This window comes from Gouania willdenowi, chromosome 1, assembly GCF_900634775.1.
Source record: "Gouania willdenowi chromosome 1, fGouWil2.1, whole genome shotgun sequence".
NCBI classification, from domain to species: Eukaryota; Metazoa; Chordata; class Actinopteri; order Blenniiformes; family Gobiesocidae; genus Gouania; species Gouania willdenowi.
In genome coordinates, this window is record NC_041044.1 from 326,352 (window position 1) to 341,201 (window position 14,850).

General features: G+C 39.3%; 1 protein-coding gene across 5 annotated transcripts in view; it reads right to left on the reverse strand.

Annotated features, from left to right (window-relative positions):
- The window catches only part of LOC114465759 (tau-tubulin kinase 1-like), an 85,492-nt gene that overhangs the window by 18,302 nt on the left and 52,340 nt on the right, over window positions 1–14,850 (reverse strand). For all 5 annotated transcript variants that reach the window (XM_028450993.1, XM_028451015.1, XM_028451001.1 and 2 more), the window contains 2 exons: window positions 7,273–7,613; window positions 1,470–1,651 (listed from right to left, as the gene is read on the reverse strand). In XM_028450993.1, the coding sequence (XP_028306794.1) occupies window positions 1,470–1,651; window positions 7,273–7,613 (523 nt within the window). The remainder of the gene's footprint in view (window positions 1–1,469; window positions 1,652–7,272; window positions 7,614–14,850) is intronic.

Sequence of the window (14,850 nt, forward strand, 5' to 3'; positions counted from 1 at the left end):
CTATAACTACTAACTAATTAATCAATAATCTATAACTACTAACTAATTAATCATAATCTATAACTACTAACTAATTAATCAATAATCTATAACTACTAACTAATTAATCAATAATCTATAACTACTAACTAATTAATCAATAATCTATAACTACTAACTAATTAATCAATAATCTATAACTACTAACTAATTAATCAATAATCTATAACTACTAACTAATTAATCAATAATCTATAACTACTAACTAATTAATCAATAATCTATAACTACTAACTAATTATCAATAATCTATAACTACTAACTAATTAATCAATAATCTATAACTACTAACTAATTAACCAATAATCTATAACTACTAACTAATTAATCAATAATCTATAACTACTAACTAAGTAACAATAATCTATAACTACTAACTAATTAATCAACTAATTATCAATAATCTATACTACTAACTAATTAATCAATAATCTATAACTACTAACTAATTAATCAATAATCTATAACTACTAACTAATTAACCAATAATCTATAACTACTAACTAATTAATCAATAATCTATAACTACTAACTAATTAATCAATAATCTATAACTACTAACTAATTAATCAATAATCTATAACTACTAACTAATTAATCAATAATCTATAACTACTAACTAATTAATCAATAATCTATAACTACTAACTAATTAATCAATAATCTATAACTACTAACTAATTAATCAATAATCTATAACTACTAACTAATTAATCAATAATCTATAACTACTAACTAATTAATCAATAATCTATAACTACTAACTAATTAATCAATAATCTATAACTACTAACTAATTAATCAATAATCTATAACTACTAACTAATTAATCAATAATCTATAACTACTAACTAATTAATCAATAATCTATAACTACTAACTAATTAATCAATAATCTATAACTACTAACTAATTAACCAATAATCTATAACTACTAATATATAACTACTAAACTATTAATCAATAATCTATAACTACTAACTAATTAAGCAATAATCTATAACTACTAACTAATTAATCCAATAATCTATAACTACTAACTAATTAATCAATAATCTATAACTACTAACTAATTAATCAATAATCTATAACTACTAACTAATTAATCAATAATCTATAACTACTAACTAATTAATCAATAATCTATAACTACTAACTAATTAACCACTTAGCTTTCAGTTTAGAATAAACACAACATTCAAAGCTCAGACAGGAAGTGAACCAGGAAATACTTCATCATCTGACAAGCATTTACTACCATGACTCAGCACTTTGCTGTGATACTGTAGATAAGTGATGATGATGATGGTGTGAGTTTGCGTTCAAACAGATGATGAAGCATGAATAGAACCAGTGCTCACACTCCACTACAGTTACAGTTACATGAGCCAATGATGTATTCATGTGTCCAACCAGGCTGGGTCTCTTACCGGCCTCTGGGGTCCAGTGGGTTCTGACTCCCTGCGACGGGGCCGTCCTGATGGCATGGAGTGACAGGGGGAGTGGGCGGGGCTTCCTGCGCTCCTCCTGGATGCCTCCTCCTCCGTTAGCGTCAGCATCCCCCTGCTACTCTCTCTGGTGTGGGTCTTTGGACGAACCACAAGCTCCGCCCCTGAGAGGAGAGCACAGGGTCAGGTTCTGATGGAGACCAGGATAATCAATAGAGGGTCATTGGTTCTAATCCTGATCAATCACTGTGGGATGTTGATCAGTCCCATAAACATAACTGTTGGAAGGTTAATAAGTGCTGAACATGTCTGGAAAGTGGAAAAATGTGTAGAAAAGACATTGAAATATGATACATTAAAAGGAGCAAAAATATGGCAAGAAAAAGTGGTGAAAATAAATTAGAATATAGTGACTTTGGTGTAGTTGCAGAAAAATGGTAAAAATAAGCAAAAAATGGCTGAAATTATTCAGAAAATATTCTTAGTATCTTGAAACTCACTAGTGACCCCCTCCCAGTGTCTTGTGACCCCGAATGAGGTCCTGACCTCAAGGTTGAGAACCACTTTTTAAGCCCTCCGAACCCCGAAACGTGCTTTCCCTCACAAACTGTCTGGTAAAGGTAAAACAATGGCTGAATGAAAACAGCCTCCAACTGAACTCCAGTAAAACGGAAACACTAGTCGTTGCCTCGGACATTATTGCTCCTCTTATCAAACAGCACCTTGGCGCCCTAAGTAGCACTGTTAAAAGTTCTATAAGGAACCTTGGAGTAATTTTTGATGAAGGGATGTCCCTAGAACGTCACTCAGGAACTGTTTCTTCCACCTGAGAAACATCTCAAAGCTGAGACACATAGTCTCTGGTCCTGAGCTTGAGATGGTCATCCACGCGTTTGTTTCCTCACGGTTGGACTATTGTAACAGTCTGTTTACATGCCTTAGCAAAAAGGATCTGGCTCGTCTTCAAGTGGTCCAGAACTCTGCTGCACGCCTCCTGACCCGTACCTGTAGGAGAGCCCACATCACTCCTATTTTAAAAACTCTACATTGGCTCCCTGTCATCTACAGGATGAATTTTAAAATCCTTGTGCTGACTTTCAGGGCCCTTCATGGCCAGGCCCCTGAATACATTGAGGGTCTGATCCAGCCCTATGTTTCAAACAGGAGCTTGAGGTCTTCCTCTCAAAACCTGCTGCTGGTCCCCCGCACCCGCTTTAAAACACGAGGTGATCACTCTTTTAAGGCGGTAGCTCCTCGTCTCTGGAATGCTCTTCCACACACTCTGTGGATGTTTTTAAAAGTCATCTAAAGACTCACTTTTTTATGGAGGCTTTCTTGACACACTCCTGTTTGTGAATGGACTCTTTTATACATTGTAGCATCATTGTAGTGGACTTTTATATGCATTGTGCCCTTTTTAAACTGTAAATTGTGAGGCACTTTGTGACCCTGGTCTGAAAAAAGCGCTATATAAATAAACTTTACTTACTTACTTACTTACACTTCCCTACATGAAGACGCAGCATAATATAAGGTTGAATCATCTACATAGAACACAATTTTTTTGCATTTTTGGTCACTCATGCAATATCATTACAGTAAACAGTAAGGGTCTGAGGACGCTGCCCTGAGGGACACCACACTAGATCTACTGTTCCATATAGCCATATAGCATCTAGAACACACACAGTTCATATCACATAACGTCCCACACACTTCAGTCTGAAAACAATCTGACATTTTTACCAATTGTCCCATAATTAATCAATATTCACACTGTAAATGTCTAATCTGATCAATACTTTTATAAATATGGATAATATAGTGAGGGGGTGTGTCCTTATTTATCTTCCATGTTCATCTTCCAATATATCAGTAACTCCATCACAGATAAAGGTAAATATGGTATAGTCATAAGCTCCTCCTACAGAAATAGATCTGCTATACATCATATCTGGTGGACATGTCAGCTCCTCTAAATAGTCAGTGTGTGTTTGGGTCTGGAACATGTTCAGTAAACTACTTAGCATATGTCTCAGCTCCCTGTAATGTGATCAGCTTAGAGCTATGAACATAGACTGTTCACATCACTAATGATTAGTCACAGATATACATTGGTTCTAGACTCACACAATCTGGAAATATGAACATATACTTTGTTTACTATTTTCATTGGTTCATAACTGTATGTGTGAATGTAATAAATAATCTGATGTGTTTTCATTAATAGTATAAATGTTACTCTCTATTGGGATATAGTATATACAGACCAAACAAACTCAAAATGTGTGTGGGATGTGTTGAAATGACATAGAATAATATAAAGTTATTTGTCCAAATGATGCTGATTGGTCGAGCCTTGATCTCACTAAAAACATTTTTTTAATCTTTGGGTATTGGAACAATTTTAGCGTCTTCAACAACATTGTTGACTTTTACACCAGAATAAACGTCTAATATTAGTTTATTATCATAGACACAAAGAAGTTTTTCACCTCTGACTTTAATCTGGTTTCATTCAAATATGCACTGTTTGTCTTTCACTATAATGTTATTGATGATATCATTTAATTCATAGTTATCACATGCACAGGTATCCATACGGTCTCTGAATGAATGACATCATATATCAGGGTTCTCACCAGGAATTCTTCACAGCATAGGGGGAACATGTAGAACTCTTTAAGAGTCAAACTTAGTGAAGTAAAGCTGTTTTTTAGTCTTACTTTTAGGGGTGTGTCATCTAAGGAACCTCACGATTCAATTTCAATTCAGTGTGCTACGATTTGATTAATCAATGATTAATACGATATTAACGATTATCACAAATTTTTATGCATTTTTTTCCCTCAGTTTGTAGCTATTTCATACTTTTAAACAATGTAGGTGTGTTTGTATCCATTCATTAATTAAATTATTATTAAACTGGGCTTTAAGCCTTTATTTGTCATGTATATACAGTATGTTGTTACACATACAGTGGGGCAAAAAAGTATTTAGTCAGCCACCAATTGTGCAAGTTCTCCCACTTAAAATGATGACAGAGGTCTGTAATTTTCATCATAGGTTCACTTCAACTGTGAGAGACAGAATGTGAAAAAAAAATCCAGGAATTCACATTGTAGGAATTTAAAGAATTTATTTGTAAATTATGGTGGAAAATAAGTATTTGGTCAATAACAAAAATTCAACTCAATACTTTGTAATATAACCTTTGTTGGCAATAACAGAGGTCAAACGATTACTATAGATCTTTACCAGGTTTGCACACACAGTAGCTGGTATTTTGGCCCATTCCTCCATGCAGATCTTCTCGAGAGCAGTGATGTTTTGGGGCTGTCGCCGAGCAACACGGACTTTCAACTCCCTCCACAGATTTTCTCTGGGGTTGAGGTCTGGAGACTGGCTAGGCCACTCCAGGACTTTCAAATGCTTCTTACGGAGCCACTCCTTCGTGTGTTTGGGATCATTGTCATGCTGGAAGACCCAGCCACGTTTCATCTTCAAAGCTCTCACTGATGGAAGGAGGTTTTGGCTCAAAATCTCATGATACATGGCCCCATTCATTCTTTCCTTAACACGGATCAGTCGTCCTGGCCCCTTAGCAGAAAAACAGCCCCAAAGCATGATGTTTCCACCCCCATGCTTCACAGTAGGTATGGTGTTCTTGGGATGCCACTCAGTATTCTTCTTCCTCCAAACACGACGAGTTGAGTTTATACCAAAAAGTTCTATTTTGGTTTCATCTGACCACATGACATTCACCCAATCCTCTTCTGGATCATCTAGATGTTCTCTATCAAACTTCAGACGGGCCTGGACATGTAGTGGTTTAATCAGGGGGACACGTCTGGTACTGCAGGATTTGATTCCCTGGTGGCGTAGTGTGTTACTGATGGTAACCTTTGTTACTTTGGTCCCAGCTCTCTGCAGGTCATTCACCAGGTCCCCCGTGTGGTTCTGGGATTTTTGCTCACCATTCTCATGATCATTTTGACCCCACGGGGTGAGATCTTGGAGCCCCAGATCGAGGGAGATTATAAGTGTCTTGTATGTCTTCCATTTTCTAATAATTGCTCCCACAGTTGATTTTTTCACACCAAGCTGTTTACCTATTGTAGACTCACTCTACCCAGCCTGGTGCAGGTCTACAGTTTAGTTTCTGGTGTCTTTTGACAGCTCTTTGGTCTTGGCCATAGTGGAGTTTGGAGTGTGACTGTTTGAGGTTGTGGACAGGTGTGTTTTATACTGATAACCAGTTCAAACAGGTTCCATTAATACAGGTAGCGAGTGGAGGACAGAAGAGCTGCTTATAGAAGAAGCTACAGGTCTGTGAGAGACAGAGATCTTTCTTGTTTGAAGTGACCAAATACTTATTTTCCACCATAATTTACAAATAAATTCTTTAAATTCCTACAATGTGAATTCCTGGATTTTTTTTTCACATTCTGTCTCTCACAGTTGAAGTGAACCTATGATGAAAATTACAGACCTCTGTCATCATTTTAAGTGGGAGAACTTGCACAATTGGTGGCTGACTAAATACTTTTTTGCCCCACTGTATATATTGAAATGTGTCCTCTGTATTTAACCCATCCCTGGGGAACAGTTGGCAGCCATGGGGAACTGTTCAGGGTTAAGGGACTTGCTCAACATCCCACAGTGATGGACCAGGTGAGGATTGAACCAGGAACCCTCTGATTACAAGGCCAGCGTCCTAATATATATATTACAATATATATATATATACATATATATATTAGCTTGTTCAGCTAATTCAATCTGATCTAACACAAAAGCTTATTCAGTAAAAATAAAGACTTCCAAACAAAACTTAAATGAGTAACAAATCACACAAGAAACTAAACATGTAGCTGTGCACAATCAAAGCAGAACATATAAAAACATATAAAACCTATAATATGAGTTCTCATAACACTTGTAGAATTTGGGTTTTTAAATAAAAGATAAAAGAACACAATGAATTATTAATGCCAGGGACTGTAAGTGTTGAGACAAATGTGCAGCTACTCATCATCGTTGTCTTTACTTTTAAATGATTGTGTTAGAAAATGAGCTGATCATTCACTGTGTTCTGCTGTACAGTTACAGTGTTTATAGACGGTCGGGTGGCCTGTCATAAACAGGTCCCCGTGTCTTGGCGCACTGAGGACAGCCAGTGCCGTGGGTGAGGGGGCTCTTCCCCCACCGAGGAGCGGAGAGGGTTTAGCGAGGTAACCGCGTCCACAACCTTGGTAAGCGGCGAGTTAGGAGTGGGGCGGTGCCTTTGCCGCCAGGCACATCCAGGGCCCAGTATGTTTGAGCCTCCGCGCAGAGCGGTGTCCGGACTGTCCGCACTCCTCGGAGCTTACAAACGTGGATGGTGATTATGGTTACGTGAGCAGAGGATGCATACAGGCAGCATCGGGGCCAGCTAAAGGGCTGCAGGGGTCCTCAGGTAAAGACGGGCGTCCGAGCCAATCGCCTGTATTAAATAGGTGCGGCTGATAATTGTGTTTCTGGGTTATTCAGATTAAAAAGCCTTAAAACAACCCGTGAACACGTGGGAGTCCCTTTAGTGTCAATGTGTGCAACAATTAATACAACGGTAACAATTAAAAAAGGAAAAAACAAAAGGAAAACCCCATACGTTGCTGAAAACTGAACATAGGGGGCGACATCGCTCCATAGGGGAGCAAAATTACGACTTTGGGGACCCCTACGCCCAACAGCGCTGGAGCGAACCCTGATATATATATATATATATATATATACATGTATTTACCTGCAGCCCTGAGCCTCCTCCTCTCCTCCTGCTCCTCCAGGGGCCTCAGCTCCTCAGGTTCCTCGTCTGTGGTTCCTGACGTGCTTGGAAGGAAGTCCCTAAGCTCCGCCTCCTTGTCTATGATCACCCACTCTTTGCTGTCAAAGTCCTCCTCCTCTGCTAGCGGCACAGAGCGGATGAAGGCATTGCTGTGAGCCTCCTGGTCCACGGATGCCACCGACACCTCCTGACGACCGCTGGTCTGACGGTCGCCACGGCAACCAGGGTCCACTGACAACATCTGGGCCGGTTGTGATGAGTAGACGTGACGGGACGGAGACCCGAGGATGTCCATCCTGGACCTGACATAGACACACCGTTAGCAGAGTTAGCATGTAGCTAACAGGATTAGTTAACATGTAGCTAACAAGATTAGTTAGCATGTAGCTAATGGAATTAGTTAACATGTAGCTAACAGGATTAGTTAACATGTAGCCAACACGATTAGTTAGCATGTAGCTAATGAAATTAGTTAACATGTAGCTAACACGATTAGTTAGCATGTAGCTAATGGAATTAGTTGACATGTAGCTAACCCAGAGCTGCCAAGCATCACCCTTTGAGTGTGACAGTCACACAATTTGATGCATTCTCACGCCACCCTTGACATTTCTCACACTTATATTTTCCCATTCAATATTCTATTTATTTTTTTTTTGATAATAAACTTTGGTCCTCATGGCTTCCCGTAGTTCAAGTAACTTTGATTGACTGACCGAGATCACCAATCCCAGACCAATCCATGTCTCTTTGTGCCTAAATCTAACCAACCACTGCAGGTATCACGCAATAATAAACCAATCAGAAGCAACATAAGGTGGGTCTTGACGAGCTGTCCCTAAATAGTAACTTTCTCTCACAACACGTGCCGAGAACATTCTTTCAGAAAGAAAGTTTCTAGAGGACAGACGCCTTCTGAGATGGTATGTAACGACCCAATTTTGTTCACTGTTTATATTGCTGTGTGTGTGTGTGTGTGTGTGTATGTGTGTGTATGTGTTTCTCTTCTCTAACTAACTCTGTCACTGCGCTGTAGCAGAGATCTGCTGCTGCTGCAGCTAACGGGGATGTTTACACATTCTTAAAGAGACAGTGTCCTGAATGTGATTTACTTTAAAAACTACTTTCAACAACTCAGAGCTGCCCTGAAAAAATCATCACTACATCATTTAATCACATTTAGCCTTAATGAAGGAAAAAGTCCAAATGTAGTTATTGTGCTGCTAGTGATTAATAAAAGGGTCTTTGTGGCTCCACTGACTTTGACCTATTATTGTTTTTATTGTAAAACTATTGATAAAAAATAAATAGTTTATATCACCTATTGTCATTTAGAGTAAAAATATATAGATATGAATATTGGTCCATATCACCCAGGCCTAATGTAACCAAGCAGTAACGTTTTATCTTGTAAAGGATATGATTGTCTAAACCAGTGATTCTCAACTGGTGGGTCGGGACCCAAAAGTGGGTCGCAGACCTGATCCGGCGTGGGTCGCAGACAGCTGGTCAAAAATAAATAAATACTTAAAATAAATTAAATTTTAATTAATAAATGACTTACTCTCATGATAGACTTGTCTTTTATTTTGAAAGAAATGTGTATTTTGACAGGCATGCTGTGAAGTGCATGTATATAGATTTATATTTTTAAAAAGATTATGTGTGTGTGTTTCCAACAGCTATTTAAGAAAAACTACATTTGGTTGGTTGAATAAAAAAAAAAAAATTGGGTCACGATTTAATGATTGTGACAAAATGTGGGTCCCAGGGTGAGACCAGTTGAGAACCAGGCCTGGTCTAAACTGTGTGAAATGAGGCGTTCAAACACTGTTTAAAGTATGATTTTATTAATATGAGTGTGTTACTCACTGGACTGATATGATGCCTTGTTATGTAGCAAGTGATGCTAATGCTAATGCTACACCACTTTACTTAAACAAAGTAAAAAGACTGTGACTATAAGAACATGTCAGACCTTTAGTTTAATGTTAAATATACTTAGAACCAGTTTGATAAAATGTTTATATACAATTAAAAAAAATATTTGTAAATGACCTTGTTTTAAATGATCTTTTATTCCTTTTTTCCATTTAGGGTGATGATTTTAAGTTATTGATTTGGTTTGTTTTATTGGTAAAAAACTTTAAAATTGTCTAAATGATTTGAATGAAAAAAATCATATTGTGATCGTGATTTTACAAAGAATAAATTGTGATATGATTTTGTTATGGTGAAAATTATTAGTTATGTTTAAAAATATATTTAATCCTTAAGCCTTGGTTGTAACTTTCCATTATGTGATTTTCATTTCTTCAACTTTGCTCTGGGTCAGACTGCCTTGTCCAAAGCACATGATATGCTTACACACACACTCACATAGTTCCTCAAAACATTCCCAAGGACAGGTGCGTAGGCACTCTCTGTGTGCGCACTCACATGTCACACACACACGCCATACACATCCATTCATTCACACACACAAACACAAACGCACACTCCTCCGTCTCTATGACAACCGACAGATACAGGACTGGTTGTTTAGACCCAAAAGAACAAACTGTCTTTCCTTTTTTCTCCCTCTGTCCTCACCTCCTCCCTCTCTCTGTATCTCTATCTCCTGGGGGGAGGAGAGAGGGGGACTGAGGGGAATATACGTATTGGATCAGAACTGTCTCACTCAATCATCGGACGTCCGCCTGGACGGACGCTAACTTTGTTCCATCTTGTACCTTTTTCTTAGTTTAGAATAAACATTTTTTATATAAAATCATCAATGCTTCTCCTGGATTCCATCATTCAACCAGAGCAATGAATTATGTCACCAAATGAGGTCAACCGTAAATTCTGCCGTAACAATTGGCGTCGACGAACTGAATCCATCTTCTGCTCTGTGGGGCGTCGATCGTGGACCAGCACTGGGTCGACACATTTGAAGCCCCGGGGCTGGCCCGCGGTGGTCCGCCCTCGGACAGAGACTGGAGCACGAACCATCGGTTGAACCTCAAACACCAATTCGGACTAAGGTAAAGCTGCCTTTATAAACATATATGTATAAATTTTCATTTACATATATATATATATTCGCTCTGTGTTGATTTTTTTTTTGGAACCAGTCAAGCATTGTATTGATTTTCAGCTTTGAGCTTTGATTTTGATCCTCAGCTGTTCTGTGTTTTGACGCAGTGAATAGCCATGAGAAGGGCTCAAATGGTTGAGGTTCTTTGCTTTTTAATGCTGTAGGTTCTCTCTGGTTTTCTTCGGGCTCGGATATTTTGTTTAGGCATAAAATACGGCTGGTCATTATTTACTTTGGTTTTGTTCGGACACCCACAGCCTGTGAGGTCCTGACCATAGATAGACGGGCAACAAGGTTTCCAAAACATCCCAGCGGTGCCATGATCTGAGTTCACCTCTGTACCGGAAGATTAAAACCCCGAACCTAACCTAAATTGTGTTTCTGTGAATCAAACAGATGAAGAATCCAATAAACAAATAATATATGCATACGCATATACAATCTTGGTATGATGTGAACTCAGATCATGCTTCAGTGAGTTTTACTTCTTTTTTTTTTATCTTTGTATGGTTGTATGGCTTTAATGCTTTCATTTGGACAAGTGTCAGCTTTCGGCTTCTGTGCGCCTTGATTTTTTTTTGTTTTGTTTTTCTCTCGAAGAGAGAGAGAGAGTCTCTCACACACACACACACACACACACACACACACACACACACACACACACACACACACATACACATACACATACACATACACACACACACACACACACACACACACACACACACACATACAGAAAGGGAGAGAGAGAGAGCACACACACAAACACGCGCACGCACAGCGCACGCACAGGCACGCGCACGGGCGCACGCACACGCACAGCCACACCCATCCCAAGAGAGAGAGGTGGCGCCCCTCACTGGCCAGTTTAGTGCACTACACACTTGTGACAGAATAGTGCCATTACACACAGACACTATTTTTATTTTAATTTAAAATTTTATTTTGATTTCATGTTTGATGGGCAACACACACTCAAACACACACACACAGATGAATACAGTATTTCATTTTATTTTATTTTAATATTACTGTTACCATCATTATCATTTTTTATTATTTAAATTGTTAGTTTCTGTTGGCTTTGTGGTTGTCCCCTGAAGAAACGACATCTTCAATGAAAGAATGAAATCACCTTCAACTCTTACGCTAATGGAATGTCAACATCATTCAAAGGACCAAGCATCAGAAGGAAATGGACAATCAAAGGAGTGTGACCTTTCAGGACTCAAGGACTCAACTCCCATTCAGCAAAGCAATGCTGAAATAACTCGCTCAGTCCCAAGTCAACTCTTCATCGTCTATGAATGGGCCGCATGCCAATGCCCCATCATCAAAGACTGAGAACCTGTGGGCGTCGGAGTGGACACTCCCCCCACCAATGAGTTGCGAGTTAAACGCCACGACTACTGCCTGAATGATGGGCAGCAACTGCAGACTGGTCACACGTCTGCTGGAAATCTTCACCAAAAAGACACTGTTTCAAAAGCCACAAGGATACCAAGCAACAAGAAGTCCACCACAGCCTTTGGTGGTAGTGCTAAATCACTTTAGCCTTGAACTTTGGCATGGAGGGGGACAACTAGCAAATAGCCAACAAGCTTCTCCTTCGCACAATACTAACCCCTCTATCTTCTGACTGTGCACTAGATTATTTTGTTTTCATTTATTCTCTCACACGCAGACAGACCAGACATACAGTCACACACCCACATTCACAACTATGAGAAACACAGGACCACCAGAACTTCACACAGAACCCTTCTGTTTGCCACATAAGACCATGTGTGCCCATCATTTATCTTTGCTTTTATTCATTATGTTGCTCATTTAGTTACACTGCTTTGGCCTTTATGAGAAAACAACAAACAAAGGGGAAGAAAATAGTGTTACTGATAAGGTTGTTTTTGTTTGCTTTTCTTTCATTTATTTTCTTGATTGAGGGGAGGCCCCCCACAATGCAAGATATGGTTACATCCGCTGAAGACAGAGCCCTCTGTTGCCTCAGCTTTTGGAGCTGAAGTTTTAATTTTTATTGGCCATGATTTTTTTGAGCTCACACGTTTTTCTCCTTTGTTATTTCTGAACGATTCTTCTTTTTCTCTTTTGTTTTTACTCAATTTCAGGAAAATTGAGACAGAGATTGAGGACTGCAGCCTCAACAAGTTTAAATTTTGACATTTTTTTGACCGATACCCTCGTAAACAATCTGTACCTTACCCTTTTTGAAGCTGCTTGCGACAGACAGCCTAGTTCAACATTCATTATTTTCATTTTGCGCTCCTCCCCCTTACCGCGTCGGACTGTCTGGCCGGCCCAAAGCCACTCGACAGCATGGGGGGGGTACCAAATTTTTCCTGAGAAAAAAAAATGTCCCATTAGTTGCTATGAGTACATAGGCAATTACTTTTCAAACAAGAAGTCCCGGTTTAATGTGCAGAAAAAGGATAAACCTTGCTAGGGAAAGCACTCTTCGGGGGATAGTGGTCCACCTGATTTGATACATGCTTGGTAACCGAAGACCGTTCTGAACAAATTTCTACGTTCCCTTAGAGTGAGGGTTATTAGAGGTTGCGTGCTCCGTTCAATCTTAAGAAGTGCCCAAAAGAAAGTCCTGACAGTCTGCGTTGGTTTATAATTCTCCTGCTAATTCGGAGGGTTTTTTTAATCTCCGGAGTAACGAGTGGTCGAGTTTGAAATTCTCCCTAGCTTTATATTTTAAATAAAGTCACAGGTTGAGAGGTTACCCTTCCCCCATACTCCTCCCAACTTTATATTTTTCATAAAGTCAGAAGTTGGAAGGTTCCCTGGAAATTCTCCCTAGCTTTATATTTTAAATAAAGACACAGGTCGAGAGGTTACCCTTCCCCCATACTCCTCCCAACTTTATATTTTTCTTAAAGTCAGAAGTTGGAAGGTTCCCTGGAAATTCTCCCTACTTTATATTTTCATAAGGCAAGGTTGAGAGGGTCTCCGGCTAATTCAGATATTTGTTTTAAGTTTCTGGAATTTGCAGCTGTTGAGAGTTTCCCGCGGTTTGGTACCGCGGTTGAGTTTGTTGTTAGGCATGGCCATGCGATTCCTGCCTGATCAGCAGATGAGCAGACTGTCAGTACTGCAAGGGACAATACTCTAAGTGTAGACTCCGCAAAGGCGGAAGTAAAAAGGAGCGTACCTCTTAGTAATCAGACGATACCAGTAAAAAGCAATTAATTAACACTAAAAGGTTGCCAAGCATGGGGGGGCAATAAGAGCTCATTGACCCCGAGAGACGAGGTGGACTGGCTATCGCCATTGGTGGGTTAGATGAGACCTATATTCCACTTAGACACTGCAGCAAAACCTTGTGAATGCATGGACGTGAAAATTGAGGCATGAACGTGTGCGGTGCATGAGTGACTGAATGATGACACGTTACGTATGCCTGAGAGAACCGCGTTGTGAGTGCGAATGTGCCGTGGACGTGTCATTGAGTGATTGACCGATGAATGGCTGTTTGACTACACATGTTCCTCTGTTTCACCTTCTTTTCCTCCTGGGTTTTGATGCACTTGATCTTCTCCCTGTTTTTGCCAATTATGTAGTGGGGTGTTCAGAAAACACTGCTGCTTGTTAAAAGAACTATGGTTTTAGGCCTTGGGCCTTCTAAAAAGTTTACCAGGTTTTAAAGGTTTTTTCTGGGTGTTTAAAAACACCAAACGACGTTTTTTTATATATGATACCACTTTCAGTGGAATGACTGGCTTTGACCTTGACTGACCTTACTGTTCATGTTCAGTGTCCATGTTTTTTTGTTGTTATATGTGTATACTCGTTGTGGTGTGCACTTGTCTACGTCTTCGTCTTAGTTGTTGTTATTATGTAGCTTTTTCCAAAATACAGGTCGCTGTAAGGAGACAAATCAGATCCAACTAAAGAAAAGAGATATTTTAAATTATCCAGTTAAGTCTTAATGGTTTCCTCTCTTTCTGTTTCTGAGTGTTTCCTAACAGAATGCCACCGCCTTTTCGACTCCGATCCTGTCTCCTCCAGCCGCCATGCCTGGTCACTGCTTGTTATGATGAAGGATGAGAATTAAAGGGAAGTATTGTCCATAACTGTAACTGGGAAGCAAAGGGGAAATAGATTGAAATAGACACGTGACAATATGACATATTGTGGATGTTCTAACATAATATCTATTCCAGAGACTACAGCGACTTCCAATCCAACTGCAAAAGTGGGGACAGATCTTCAAATTTCCAAAAGGAGCGTACAGTTGACCCTGGCTTTGACCTTTATGGCTGAGGAGAAGGAGGTCGAGGAGGTTGGAGGGCACAAAGGCAGGCGGACACAAGAGAGAGGAAAACGGAGACACATCCAAAATGATCAGATAAGTGATTCTCCAATGATATTTATCATATGGTTTTAAGAATCCAAATGTATTCTTATGTAAAAAAGGGAAGGGAGGGGCCAACGTC